Source organism: Ptychodera flava, chromosome 12 (assembly GCF_041260155.1).
Source record: "Ptychodera flava strain L36383 chromosome 12, AS_Pfla_20210202, whole genome shotgun sequence".
NCBI lineage: Eukaryota > Metazoa > Hemichordata > Enteropneusta > Ptychoderidae > Ptychodera > Ptychodera flava.
Window position 1 is genome coordinate 6,910,649 of NC_091939.1, and position 16,006 is coordinate 6,926,654.

A 16,006-nucleotide genomic window follows, 5' to 3' on the forward strand; every position below is an offset into this window, starting at 1 on the left:
TAGAATATACAGGGAGTCAATTTTCTGCTTCGTCTGAAAATTGCTTTTTTAATAGTGGAGTGAAAGTAAAAATGTTTCCTTTTTTCTGTACTTATTGTATACTCACTTATGAAACAGAACAGTTCCGACTGGGTTAGTCCATGCCCCGTCTTTTCTCTCCGCCGCTGGAGCAAACCCGAAGGACATGATAGGTCCAGATTCATCACCAGATTCTCCATAGGAGCAGATCTCCAATTCCCAGTAGAATGACGGAGCCTGATTGTGACAAGGGAACGGAAGTTATATCAATAACCGTGGAAAAGCAGTTCTGTATAAAGCTTGGAATGAGAGGTATCAATAACACTTTAATTCTAGCAAGACCTGACATGTAAAACAAAAGAACCATCAGCTCCTAACAATAACATCACATAGTTTGATTCAATGCTGTACTATTTGAGGCTCTGAAGGGATCACAGATCTTACAAACACACCAGATCACTTTTCTGTTTTGCCAATCTTTTTGCAGTAAGAATGAACTTGCTAGTTCTAACTTTGTGTTTTGTATTGTTAAATGTAATCAAATTATCCATTTAAACAACGACGAACACAAACAAGCTGAGATCTTTTGGTAACATTTCATTTGTCATAGATATGTTACAGTCACATGTAATGATGGCATTGTTGCTCTGTATGGTATAAACACATTGCAATGCATTACCTGTGATGGTATTGACTGTGTAGCATAACAGAGTGTTCCTCTAGGAAGCCCACTGCTGGCGCTTGGATCACCAAGGAATGTGACTCCCGTCAAACCGTGGGAGAACAGACACGCGCGGACTGGAGGAAATGTACGTGATGGATCCCAGGTGATTTCTTTGCTCTGAAATTGTAGACAAGGATTTTTTGTAATCAGTAGATGGAAAGTGTTTTTGTCATCAAATTACAATGAATCAACCATGAATATGAATATAATATGATTGGATGGATGGACGGATGAATAAAAAAGAGCAAATATTTAGTCAAGATGGGGGTTACCACTGTGCATATCATTCTGTTGCAGTACAAGGGATAAACCTGTCAAATTGATGTTTGAAGAATTCTATGTTGCAGATACTTGTTCATTTTCCATCCTATAAACAGAATCTGTAAAACCATCGAACAATAGTTTTCAAATCAGTAAGAACAACACACCATTATTGGACGATGCAATACTTAAAGTAATGTTGGTATTATCATATCAGCTTGTGTTTGTACGCTGTCAAAACTGAATACAGCTGGAATACACTGGACATCTACTTACATTTCTGCCCGCTGTTTTGCTTGGTGGAGGTGGAGGCCTAGCACAGTCTCTGTACAGCATCCGTAGTCTCTCACACTGTGTTTCAATCACAGGTAATCGTTCACCTGCAAAATGTACACAATAACATGAAGAAATATCAAATTAAAAGCTTACTTCTTGATGAGAAAAATCCTGAAAAACTGAAAATTCCAATCTAATTTTTTTATTTTCACTAACTTATAAAGTACAGAAAGTATTGTACTTTTTGGCATTTTTCTAACACTCCTAGCTTCAGGTATGTTTTGGAGTTGGATTGAAGGGCCGTTGAAATTTTCTTGACATTATCATTATTGAAGCCAGCTTTCACATTATCTAAGCTGTCAATCTTGAAATTTGTATGCAATAAATCAGGTAACATTGGCCACATCTCACTGAGATCTAATAGTAACTATATCATACCATTTTATTGATGGTGGAAATGCTGCGATCTGATTGGTCGAGACGCGATAACAACCATGGTATATTGGCGATATACCATGGCAGGCATGAGCACGAGCTATCAGCTTGAGTAAAAGTCCGTTTTTGACATTCCACGCCAGATTTCAATTTACTGTTATGATATAATAGCAATAAATCACACCCAGCGATGGCATACCACTCGATTTTGACCAGTTCACTTCCTATATGCACTTGCTATCGCTTGCGCATATATGTCGTGAACTGGTCAAAATTTTGTGGTATACCATCACAGGGTGTGCTTTATTGCTTAACCGTATCACAATGCACTTCACTTGACTTTTGGTGGGTTACTTTGTCAGCCCAAACATCCCTATGACCTCTGATGGGTATCTTTGTCAGCCCAAACATCCCTATGACCTCTGATGGGTATCTTTGTCAGCCCAAACATCCCTATGACCTCTGGCGGGTATCTTTGTCAGCCCAAACATCCCTATGACCTCTGGCGGGTATCTTTGTCAGCCAAAACATCCCTATGACCTCTGATGGGTATCTTTGTCAGCCAAAACATCCCTATGACCTCTCATGGGTATCTTTATCAGCCCAAAAATCCCTATGACCCCTGACCTCTAGGTGAATTACCTGAGTTGCACTGCTGGGCGAGTGATTTCAAGATTTCCATTGGCTTGGTACTTCGTCTTATGAACTCTGCCGCAAATGTTGACTCCTTCATGTGGGCAGACAGCACCATACATGCCCTGGTGAGGGACAGATGAGATGCATAGAAATGTGAACAACAGACACTGATTCAAAGATACAGAGATTGTTGAGGTGAACCCTAGAGAACAGAGACAGTTGCAGAAAATAATTGGAGATTTTTTAGAAGACTCTTCCAAGATTCCTGATAGAATGGCATCCTTAAATCTAACACTGAACAATTAATTACCCTACTTCACTGAATATGCTGATCAAATAATGTACGTTTACAAATTTGAGTGTGATGCTTTGCAAATGTAGTGTATGTAGTTGCCATGAAATTCCAAATGAAGTCTTCTGCAACCAATACTTTGTTCAGTATTATTGCTTTTAAAGGGACATAAGCTGTAACTTGTGGCAAATTTTTCAGTATTCTGCTTCTGTATATCAACTACCATGTCTGACCCTAATCCGTTTGTCATGCTGAAATTTCAAGCATTCTTTTTGTCAACACAGCTTGTATGTATGTAGTGATCATTGTTTATTGTTTACAAATGAATTCTAGTCCGGACTTGAATACAATTTTCAACAATAACAATGGAGATTATACTCATATAGGTTGTGTTGATATGCTAAATACTTGGCATTAAATTACAGTTTAGGGATTCTATGCAGAAAGTGTAGGGAAACCACAAAACAAAAGTTCTGAAAAAATAGCCAAAAGATACAGCTTTATTTTATAATGCGCCTCAGGGAAAGATATAAGGACTCTAAAACTATGACAACACCTCTCTGATCTACCATTGCATAGTCTGATTTTGAAGATCATGGAGTAACTAAGGTTCTCACGTGCTTATTTTGTGCAAATCGAAATTAATTTTCCCTCATTGAGTTAATACAGAGATGGTGGCCATTTTGAATTTGAAATGTTGGTAATTTGAGTATTGGTTAATTTGTTTCTCTAGTACAAAATTTAGCATGGTGAGTTTTGTTTAGATTTCGCAAGGAATGATTTACAGTTCCTTATGAAAAGCTTAAAGGCGCCCTTCTCAATCCCAGGTTCTCGCATTAGCGAATGTGTCAACAGCCCATTAATAGTTTGTTAACCTTTTGTTTTCCATTGAATATTTTATCAAGTAACTAATATTTATATTAGATAAATCTGATAATTGAGTGGGGGCTTTAAGCTGAAATTTACTTCTTTAGATTTGGAGGTGCGTACTACCTTAACAGTCATGGCTGGGTTTTTATGAGGGGCGATAGAGTGAGAGGTAAAGTGATATTAGTGGAAACACTTCAGATCAAGTGAATTTGCAGAAGTCAAAGACTGACTAGAGGGTCTTAAACAACCATGTTGACCTCATTCAATACAATACACCTGAAAGTAGTCCTAGGATATTATATTAGCAGCAATCCTTACCTCGTTCTGATTTCAGCCAGTATTCTGCAAGTCGCCATAGCAATAGAGGAGCCATCTCCTGTTGCAGGTAAGGGTGTTTGCAAGGGAGATAACCCACTCTCATCAACAGGAAGCAGTAATGAGTGTAATGCCATGGCTACTTTCTCTATCATTGACAGCTGTTCCAATGACAGGGGCTGTGGGACAGAGGGGAGAAGTGTTCTTGGTTAGTCTGTTTGAGTTGTAGATTCAGTGACTGGTTGTAAGTTTGCCTAGATGCTAGGGGGTCAATAATAAAGAGTTGAGTCTCAACAAATCTCCTATTTTACCTTGGCTGGTGAATTAGACAATCAGTGATTTCCATTTTTTTAAAACTTTCATCCTTCTCATTTCAGTTTCCTCAACACAAATCCACCTACTAATCTGAGAACAATACACAATAGGAAGGCACCAAGTCTATTTAGTAGTGAAGGGGTTAACCTGGTAGCCCCTAATTCTCTGTAAACAGCTCCATGTCCATTACTGATAACAATAAGTTTGGGCCAAACCATGGTGGTAAAGCGGGTTAAAGTGCTTCTTCCTTTATGCATAGCAGGTTCTTTATTCAGACTTACAGAAACATACCAATTTTACCAAACTGTTCAAAAGACAAAGAATTGTTTGACAGAATCTCCCTGGCAAATAAATAACTTTGATTTAAATGGCATAAAGTTTACAAAACTTTTACTTTACTTCTGTAAATTGTAGCCCTCTCTTTTCTGTATGTACAGCTCACCTTAGTTGTGATAACATTATTTAAGAATCTTTAGGGGTCTCAATATGGATGATGATACTCACCTCACTCTTAGGGGGTCTAAGTCTTGATATGGGTACCTCCATGGTATCACTTGCCCTTGGTGCTGTATCATCTGGTGAGATGTCAAGTTTGACAGTTGCCAAACCCTGTTGTTCCGATACACTGATTACCTGGCCTCTCACTGGCAACACTCCTTCCCCAATGATCTGGGAACATGAATACTAATTATCAAATCCATGCTACAACAATTCAAATTCTCTAGTACACCATGGTGACTTGCCAAATTTACATGTAACAATGGGTATGACAAACTATAGAATATAGTTTAACCCTTTCACCCTCAAATCCCTGTGGATAGGTCCACACACACCATTGAAACCACGGGTTTGGACCAAACCATGGTGGTGAAAGGGTTTACAGTTTTGCTTTTCCATCTTCAAATAAATCATCCAAAAAGTTTCTTCTCTTTTAGGAAGAAGATGTTTTCATCATTATTGTATGAAACAACTGTTGAAAGAAAACTTGTCAAGAATCTCATTTGCTACAACTTTGAATCTAACTTCCATGCACATCATTAATGATCACAAAATGACATAATTGGAATGCTTTTTGTCAGAATGCCAAGTTTACTTTGTATCAAAGTGCAACATTATATTTTTCATCCACACATTCTGTATTTTGTGACATGTCATTGTGTGTCATGAGCTTTCACAAAGCTGTCACTACTTTTGTCCACCTGTCACAATTAATCTCTCACTTTTAATCAAACTATCTTTAAAGGGCCTATGACATGCCCATAACAACCTAACGTAAAATCACTCTTGGGTCTTGAAGTTAGCTCACGTCACGGTCTTGCTTTGCGAATCGCCCCCCTTGTCCACATAAAACGCAAGTAAAAGTTACGGGTGGGCGTGTACCCCTTGCCCAACTTCTTCGACTTTTTTCGGCTTTTCGAAGTTGAGCCGACGACTTATCTTAATACGGGCAAACAGTCTTTCACACCTTCGCAATCTCATGTCCGTAAGGGTGTTTGGCTAGGGCTTCCCTTACCCAGCGAGTAACGCACCAGAAAACATTGTAAGCTTAGTGTTTAGTTTGCTATAATGACATGGTCTTTTCAGGAGCTCGAGATCACCAACGGTAACATGTCGCGTACGGTCAATCGCCTCGCCGATCGAGTATAAAATAAAATGACTTGTCAGGCTATGTGATTAGGTATACTATGCTTTCGTGCCAATTATGGCAAATAAACATTACAAGAAGGGTGACAGTTGATGTCACATTCTCATGTATCGGGAATTAATTGTGCGGCAGGAAGCTTCCCATCTCTCTCTCTCTCTACACAATCGTGAACGGTGAAGACGGCGATTCAAAATGGCGACCCGACAATGTGGCTACAAGCTTTCTTTGTTTTACTTCATCAAAACATGTACAAAATTGGGACTGTGGCCTAGCACATCACTTTTTGTAGGATTCGTTTGCTCTTGAAATGCACGGGAACATGGGTCGATTGCATCATTTGTCTCGTGCTCCAAGGAAATGAAAGTTCTGCCAAAGGTCTACATCCAACACAGCTACACTCAGAGTGATAGTTTTCGGCAGCGTGATAGTTTTTGGAAAGGGTAGTGAATTCCCCCAAGCCGTTTCATAAATGACGAGCACTACAAATTCTTATTACCATACGTTTTGAATTTTGTTTGTTTTATCCTCAAACTGTTAACACAACGGACGTGGTATTTAGGGCGTCAAGTTACAAAATTGTTGACATCGTGTGAGTGCGTAGTAATCGGACTGCTATCGCAGTATTCGGAGGTTGAATTTGGAAAGTGATTAGGGGATAAATGTTGATAATTTGAAACTTGAAAACTGCGATTTTCATTTTCGATGTTTAAAAAACTGAATGTAAATATTTCGTGATAATTAGTTACGTTTAATAGACGACATAACCATATTTCGACGTGTTTGGCGCTTACCTACCGGACATATGGGCTGTCTCTGTGTGTTGCTTTCGGCACCTTTTATCGTGTGGTCTGCCCACTTTGGTGGAGGGACTGTGGTCTGCCTAACTTCGCCAAATTTGTATAGCCCGAAATAGCTTCTAATAAACAAACTATCCAAAACGGGACGGCAGTATCACTTCACTTAATATAAGGTCACTCAACTTGTAAAACACTATCATTACGGAGCGAAGTGAGTCGGACGAACAGCATGTGATTGAATGTCTGTCACACATACTCATGGAGGTAGGAAGAGATTACTGTACTGCAGCTACAACATGCAATGTATTGAATCGAAACACTCAGGCGCGGGATTGATCCACTTTTTATAAAATAAATTCAACCGTGAAAAGTTCAAACTGAGACTGATACTGTTTATTTCATACAAAGAAATGAAATGTAGCCTCATCGTACTTTCAAATCTGTCCCGAGCTACTCGCGCTTTGTTCTTCAGAGTCAGAATCTGACTCTGATTTTGAACCACCCGTCCCGGATGCCTGGAGTTGCCTATGCGCCTTCAAGCTAATTCCCCTCGAAATCACTTTCTGAATTCTGGTCAACACTGTCCTCGCTGGAAGCAACTTGATAAGTCCCTGCAGCTGGACCGCCGGTGTGCCTTTCTTGCCAGTGTTTACTGGGCGTCTGTGAGCACTGTTTATATAGCTGACATTGTTTGTAGCCTAATTTATGCGAGGACCGCTAAGTACACTTTCGTGACAATAGCGTGGTCAAAATGACGTCAATTGTCCATGTTGGTCAATATGCAAATACCGCTGCCTGGCTCGGGTGCGAAGAGGCCCCCTGATCACCAGGCATGAAAAAGGAGTCAAATTTCGCCCTTCGCGCACATCTTTCCGAACTGACACTATATGCAATCCATAGACAGGTCCCCTGGCTAGGTTTTTGAAGGGAAAAAATAAAAAACTTTGGAAATCATGTCATAGGCCCTTTAATACCACTCTCATGTTTCACCTAACCATTGTGACATATCAGGTAACCTCACAACAACACTCACCTCCACAGTGGATGCAACTTTAATGCTCTCTCTAAAACCACCCAGTGCACAGAGCGCAGCCACTGCTTGCCGACACACTGAAGTCAACCCATCAATGACTTCGCCATTTGAACACGATGACAGCAGATCAGCATGATGTAATAAAGTATTGGTGAGTTGTGATACACAGGTTAGAGCATGTGAGAGTACCTGTTGTGAAAAAAAAGACACAATCGTTGCTGACGATTCTCAGGTTGTCAAATCTGATCAATTTACTAAGAGTGTAATTTTAACTCATCCAATCAATAATCCAGTTGTGATTCATCAATTCATGGTCATGACGGAAGGGTCATTTTGGCAGTTACCAGTTACAAAAAAAAAGTTTTGGAACTGTTACCCTGCCCAGCAATCGCATATTATTTGAACTTTGAACTGTGGATAGATGTGGTTTGACAGACAACTCAAAAACTTTGCTGGTATAATTTAACATACAATTGCAAAGCAGACTAAGATTGACTTTGGGGATTCCTCAGTACTGTTATACTTTGGAACTAAAAACTTATACATAAAGAATGAATGTGGGCTGTCATTCCAATGTGTTCCTTATGGAAAACTTTATATGAAGCGAGAGCCGATAAAAATATTATGGACCACATTGATCTCACGGCTGAATTTTCCAGCTAAAGGAAGAATGGTGCAAGATCAGCTGCTCTGTCTAGCAACGTAGTTGGGTGTATGAAACTGTAACATGTCTTACCCTTTCCACAGCAGAGGCCCATATCTGTGCTGTGTTGGTTTCTGGTGCCATCAGTAGCCCATGGAGCAGACCAATTACTTCTGATGCCATGCTGTTGGCAACATGGCCACTGATGAAAGGTCTAACTGGATCAGTCCTGCCGCAAAAAAGCACAAAAATATTGCTGTTTATGATCTTTCCTCACACTTTACAAAAGCATTCACAATTCTTAAATCTCAATAACCATGCTGTCTACCATGCTTAGGCTAGACTTACTTAAGAAAGCATGGACAAGATATGTTAATAAATTAACTTCTATCTTATATTTAAGGTTATGTAAAGGTCCTATGAAAGTCTACTTTGATAACTTTGAAGGGTAGTTCATAATCTAGATTATCAAGCACTTCACGTTGCTTTCAATGCACTTTCAACAGAAATCAGGATAATACAATTTGGGCAAGTTTGAAAATATTTTCACTTTCTTCAGTATTGTATTCGGACCATTATAATAACAAGCACAGCACAATACTATAGACAAGGAAAATATTTTAAAATATTTAAAAACCAGTTTTTCAGTCTACACAGAGGAACTTTTCAAAACATTGTATGAGCCAATAGGCTGCAGATATTTACTCTATTGATGTCCAGCTTTCCTTTGCCAATAGCAATATAGACATGCAATGTTATCAAATGCAGTCTAATTAGCATATGTAGGGGATTTGTAGGTTACATCTCACAAAATAAATTTCTTGTTTGCTATGTGTATAAATCTATAGTGGTATCTCCAATATTGCGATGCCCATAGCTGACTGCACAATGGTGTGATCTGTGTCAAAAATGTAGATCAGACAAACAGCTGTCAACTCCTCAGTGTTGTTGTCTTACCTTGCTAAGTCAGCGTTTTTCTCCCTACAAACTGCTTCACTTGTGATCTTCTTCTTGTCTCTGCTCCCATTGTCCTGGCTACCGCTCTCTGCTGGGGGTCCTGTACTGACAACCAGTCCACTCTGTGCCCACTTGGCCGCCCTCCTCAACGCTGTCACCGCATCATCCATAATTACCTCAGCTTTGTTGTGCTGTCAATCAAACAAGACTTCAGATTTTCCTGACAACTTCTCTGCACTATCGTTTACCTTACACATGTAAAGGTCTATGTGATTGTTGTAATACTGATACAGAGATACTTTTCTTTTCATGGTAGTTTAAAATGGCAGTTTAAAATTTTACTCTATGCTTGAATCACCATGTAACATATTATTTACTGTAAGACATGTTGAACTCTTCATCAGTATGTTAACTTTGTGGTACAGGTGAAGTATTAGAAGAAGCTAGACTTTATGTGAAAGCTTTAACTCTTTCACCTCCATTTCCCTCTCTAGAGGTCTAACTTTACCATAGAAAACAATGGCATTGGGTCAAACCACTATGGTGAAAGGGTTTATGCATATACAATATCAAAGCAATTCCTGGCAAGACTTAAGAAACAGATATCATATAAATCATTGATAACATATAACGGAGCTAGCCTTTGGATCAAGTGAGACACTATCCTACATTTCATCTATACATGATGTACACATGGTACATGTTCAATACTTTCCACACATTATCTAGTATGGTTCATGAACAATACACAAATGACCATTTATGATTCGTAACAAATACACAAATTAGTCAGGCAAGAAATACAGCCATACCTTTGTCATTTCCCTGTCCATTCTCACGACTTTCTCCATGTTAGCACCACTCCCAAGCCTGAATGGCCTTCCATCAGAGCTTAAAAATAATCAAAGCAAATTTAATAAAACACTTCTTGGCTTATCAAATGCAAATCAAAACATTCTTTATATTGGAAATGCTCTTGTTCTTCGCAGATTAAAATAAACTTTCTGAGGCTTTCAAAAAAACTTTATACAAAAACATCATAACTCTGACACAAAATCAACATTAGATACCTAAGCAGAGGTTGGATGACTTCATGGGAAGACTGATCTTCTCTCTTGTGTATAAACACTGATATCCTCCCATCCTGGGCCTCAGACTCTTCGCCTCTGTCTCTTTCAACTGTAGAGGGCACTGTTTGGCTTTGAAGCATTGACTGTTCTGGGAACTCGGTGGTTGGTGTGGCTGTGGTCTGACCACCTGTGACAGGAAAATAAGAAAGTGAAAATAAGAAAGTCATTCTTCCCTGATTATATACGAAGGCAGCAAATCAGAAGAGTTTGAACAAGGTCTATTAGAGCATGTCAGATATCAGGATTGTGTGTTCAACACTTTAAGTTCATTTTGAGGCGGACTGGCTTTAAATAGGTGATTTTCACCAGTTTCACTCAACTCTGTGAATATGTTTTTTGTTTTGTTTGGATGACTCTTAAACTGTAAAACATTTTGAATTGGCTGAATACTTTTTTGAAGCATTTTTGAATTTTCATGGCAATCAGCAGGTTTGTAATTTAAAAAGTCATTGTATTAACCCTTTGAACGCTGTAATTTTCTCCCGCCAAAATTTTAGTGCAAAATTTTACCAATTTTTCTGAATTTTTCTGGAATTTTTTGATAATTTTGGACCAAGTGGACATCATATTTCATTGGCTGAGTTTTTTCTTAAAATTTTCACAAAAATATGAGAAAAATTGACTTGAGTTTATTTTATAAAGGGGACAAAAATAGACTTTTGCGCTCAAAGGGTTAAACCGTGATAAATACAGGGAAAAGTTTAAATTAGCGGAATCTTAAATCAAAGAATGGACAGACTTAGCTTAATTTGCTAAAAAAGGATGCTACCTAAAAAAGACATATTTTAAAAGTAAAAAACTAAATAAATAGACAAATACACAAATGGAAATAAAATACATTTTAACTGCAATTTTTTGGATGAACCTTGACAAATAAAGAATAATTACATTTTCCTCTAAATCTTATCAAATAAAGTAAGACTGTTTCAGACAAATGACTTTGGTAAATTATCAACAAAGGGACATAAACAAAGAACATATGGGCAAAGACATTCAAACCTTTGTAATACAATATGCTGCTGAATGACAGTAAATGCCCCCTGAATGAGAATTACACCTGCCATCATGTAATGTCGACATCATTAGACGCTCTCCCTAGGGACTTCAAATCATTTTCCAGTATCATTTTCTAAGTTGTTAGGGATTCCAGGGGGACTGCGTCTCTCTTCCTTATATCTCACTAAATTCCTAATCACAACACGTCTTGAGTGTGTTATGGTTCTGCAATTCAATACCTTTACATCAAGCCTAGGTGTACACTGACTAGACTTTCATCACCACAGTACATGAGATGAACACACCAGGGATTAGCTGCGTTCTTGGAAAATATTATCACAGCAATGTCTTTTGCATAAAACATATTGTCGCGTCCTCCATTTGTATTTTCTGGAGGCATTTTCCTATGAGCACAAACAGGGGAATTAGATTGCTCCCACCCTCAGATATACAGGTGCATTCATCACTACTGCCCCCAGTCTCGTTTCCCACAGTAACAATTTTGTAGTTGATGATTTCGTCTTCCAAACATCCTTCAACTCTTGGTTTACATGTAGAGAAAACTAATGGACAATATATCCATTCACTGTATGGACATCTGGCATTTTTGATATTTCCCAATGAATTTCAATAACTTACCTGGAACAACATAGTCTCCTAGCTTAGCGAGAAGCAGACTGCAGATCTTGGCTGGTGGGTCGGACAAGTTTGCATCCTCACCAGCTAGCATGGACACTTCTTGACCCCACGAGGGCAGTTTTACATTCTCACAGTCTTCGGCATTCATGAGAGGCAGGGCAACATGGCACAGTTGTAGGATTATGAGAACAAGTTTTGGTGAAGGTCTCTGATCCAGAAGTAGAGAAAGTAACTTGGAGACACAAGCTGGCTGGCTTAGTATGGCTTTACCCATGTGACTTCTGCAATAAACAGATCACAACAAATTCATCACTGGAAACCATACCACATTTAGAGGTTCCGAAGTATTTTAACATTACCATTGGATGGACATCAGTATGCCTATTCATTTTTTTGAATGACTGTAAATTTTAAATATTTATATCTAGTTCATTGTTCAAGCTCAGAAAACAGTTACACGAATTTCCTACCAAACGGTATTTAATCATATTTTCATCAACATTTGTTGATACCACATCATATACTACACTTTTTTAGACCCTCAACAAACTGACTCACATTTTTAGAATTTATGCAGAGATTTACAGCTGTGTGCAACAGCAGTTTCCTATAGATAGAAACTGTGCCAAGATCAACATATTTCACTAGCTTACAGATATTTGAAAATTTAGCATAAAACTGATACAAGGATTTTGAGTGAATATCACTTAGTCTTGAATAAATTCAAACAAAGTTTTGATTTTTGAACTGAACTTCAAAGAACAAAGATAAGATAGTATTGTTGCTAGTATGTCATAGTGAATATACAGACAACAGAAGACAACAGGATCACATGAAACATTGGGTCAAAGGTCAAAAAATCTATGTGACCTTCAACTGACCTTGAGAGATTGTTCAACAGGCTGAGGACTTCCTGCAGCGCTTCACTGCCAGCGGCTTCATTGCCATTACACTCTGTGGCCCTTGCTAGGTGATTGGTCAACAAGGCTGATACCTGTCTGGCTAGACCAGCATGCTCTAGTACATCCTGACCACCTTCCTCTGTCTCCCAGGAAACACACCTGTTGGCAAGTACCTTAGCAACAAGAAATTCATAGAGGATATTTGACAAAGCCGCTTGAGGGTATGATAGAAGCAAACTCTGACATCAATCACAATATTTCACAAACTTGGCATACATGTTTCAGTTTGAAAGACGTAACTTAGCAAATGCTGCTTCAAGAATAAATTATTTTAAGTTTAATACTCATACACACTCTATTCAGGTTATTTGATATGCAATTTGGAGATCAAGGAAAATGCTAAAAATTAACATATAAATCCATTACTTTACAAGTCTGCATATATGACACTCTATCTCTCATTTATGGTTTATTAATTTGTGATTACAGTCCCTGACTGGATACAGAACACCTCATGAATCAAAGTTACTGTATACAATAGTGCAATATGAAACTGAAAGGTGGATGGTATGACATCAACATTACTGGGTAATCATGCAGGCATGAAGAGTAAATGAGGGGTTGTCCTTGACAATCAAGTTTTTATTTTTCAATATTGTTCCAAACACACTATTATTGTATAAATTCCAAAGTTTGGATGCACTTGCGAAAATCTGACCATTATTGATGACTAGAAAAACAAAATAGATCTTCACTGGGTTGAGTCATCCATCCAAAAATCTATCAAGAGTCATGGAAAATATGTGTTTTTGTAGTATTTCGTAGTTACCTAGTTAGAGATCACGACAGTGGATAACCCTGAACTTTGACCTACCTGAAACCCTGCCCATGCTAAAGCTGACACTCTCTGTCTAATGCTCTGTGTCTCAGCATTGCCTTCACCTCTGTCACTTCCAAGACTGCATAACTTATCCAGCAGCTGTACCAGTCCACTCCTGACCAAACACGGCTCTTCACTCCTAAAGTATAATGCAGACGGTAGGAAAAAAATCAACACAAATGTTCACCAAGACACATTTTCATTTTTGCATTTCTTCTCATGTTTATCAGAGAGGGGCAGAGTATAGAGATGAGTACATCCTTTACCAAAAGTCCCCTTTTTGTTTCAGACAAGACCTGTACTGATTTGATACAATCTAACTTGAAAGGATTGATTTCAATGATGCCTACATGCACACAATGCATACATGCCTCATGCAATATAATGACAACCTGAAAAATTTACAGCTTAGATCACACACAATTGAAATAAATCTAGAATTGAAGCCACGGGGGCTTCCAGTGTTCCTTCTTCCTGTGATGCCACATAGTGAACTTGGGAATTACCTTGTGTATGGTATTAACTGAAATACATCGTATGGTATGATCTACAACAGACCAATACTCTAACCTGTGTATGGTATACTTAAGCAATAAGGCACACTCAGCGACGGTATACCACAAGATTTTGACCAGTTCACCACATACATGCACAAGCGATAGCGAGTGCATATATGAAGTGAACTGGTCAAAATTGAGTGGTATACCGTTGCTGGGTGTGATTTATTGCTATTATATCATAACAGTATATCGAAATTCTGGCACGGAACATAAAAAATTTTTTTTGCTCCTGTCGAGAGCTTGCGCGTTTGCTAGCCGTGGTATATCGCAAATACCCCACAGTTCTTTTCGCATCTCAACCAATCAGATTGCTGCTTTTGCACCATCACTATACTGGTATGATATAATATAACACATTTTACACAAATACTGGTACCTTGTTTGTGGTATAACACACAGAAGACCGATAAATTTACCTTGTGTATGGGATAACACAGAGCAGACCAATGCTATTACAGCAAGCTATGGGATATCTGGCTGCAAGTTGAACAACTGTTGTCATAGTCTCAGCGAACGCTTCTCTCACATGGTCCACCATCCCTCCACATGTCAACTCCTCAATTCTGAATTGGAAAAATAAACATACAGAATAAACAGACAATCACAATAAAATACACTATCCATTTTATTTCAAAAGTGCTGATTCCTTTCCTCAATTATTGTTGATGCAACAATTTTGATAGAATTTGACATGCAGATGGGTTGTTGACGTGATATACAACATCATCTGTTGCCATATATTCATCACAGTTTTCATTACATCATAGATGCAGAAGTTCATTGGACAAAAGCAATGACACGTGATAGACAACACACTGTAAAGCATTCCTCACAGGAAAATTCAACAGTTCTGTATTCACCATACACAAACACTACTCCTGTTGTCGTCCAAGCCCGAGTCGAGTTTCCAAGCTTACAATAACCCTGAACTATCACAGTTACACTTTACCTAGGTCCACTCTGTAACACTGATGTGACTGCGGCTACGAGATGAGTTCCTCCGCCAACCCTGGATGCTGCTGTAAGTAGTTCCTTCATGTGAATCAATGCCTGCTTTCTGGTGTTACCACGGTGCCATCTCACATGTGCCGCTGACAAGAAACTCTTGCATGATACCTACACAGCCATGACACAAAGGTATTATATATGAATGAAATTATTGTAAAATTTATTGATGTATTTATTTAGTAAATTTTGTTTGTTTGTTTGTTTGCTCTTTTGTTTGTTTAGGGTCTTGTTGGTATCTGGGCACAGCTTCTGAAACTGTTCTCACAGATAATTTGACATATCAATGACAAAAACCAGAGTTCCCTTTCACTCAAGAATTGAGACATATTACATGTAAATGTATTGGTAAAGGGTTGACTCTGTAAAATATTCACAAAGTCCTGATTTGTCCCCAAGAGTCAAGATCTGAAAAAGTTTGACGGTTCATTGTTTTGGAAAGCAGCCTGATACACAGTCTACAATCTCTGTTACACTGTCCAGTGCTATTGACAGTGTTTCATCTTGGCTGCGCGATTGCGCGATTCCCCCTCTTTGGTGTGCTGCGTGCCGCCAATTGCACGTAGAAGGGGTGACCCGTTGCGCACTGCACTGAGCTGGCTGGAATGGCTGCTATCAAGGTTGTCACACTTCAATGCATTTGACCTGTTGTCGGCACCTGTTAATAGTGTGGCAAC

At 38.7% G+C, this 16,006-nt stretch overlaps 1 protein-coding gene across 1 annotated transcript in view; it reads right to left on the reverse strand.

Moving 5' to 3' along the window:
- LOC139144832 (probable E3 ubiquitin-protein ligase HECTD4) overlaps window positions 1-16,006 on the reverse strand; it is a 76,925-nt gene that overhangs the window by 19,916 nt on the left and 41,003 nt on the right. The window contains 16 exon segments of the mRNA XM_070715625.1: window positions 107-255; window positions 698-859; window positions 1,280-1,383; window positions 2,357-2,472; window positions 3,831-4,006; window positions 4,647-4,811; window positions 7,618-7,806; window positions 8,354-8,489; window positions 9,218-9,408; window positions 10,030-10,108; window positions 10,288-10,474; window positions 11,983-12,263; window positions 12,864-13,057; window positions 13,759-13,903; window positions 14,741-14,887; window positions 15,274-15,440. Coding sequence (XP_070571726.1) covers window positions 107-255; window positions 698-859; window positions 1,280-1,383; window positions 2,357-2,472; window positions 3,831-4,006; window positions 4,647-4,811; window positions 7,618-7,806; window positions 8,354-8,489; window positions 9,218-9,408; window positions 10,030-10,108; window positions 10,288-10,474; window positions 11,983-12,263; window positions 12,864-13,057; window positions 13,759-13,903; window positions 14,741-14,887; window positions 15,274-15,440 — 2,588 coding nt within the window.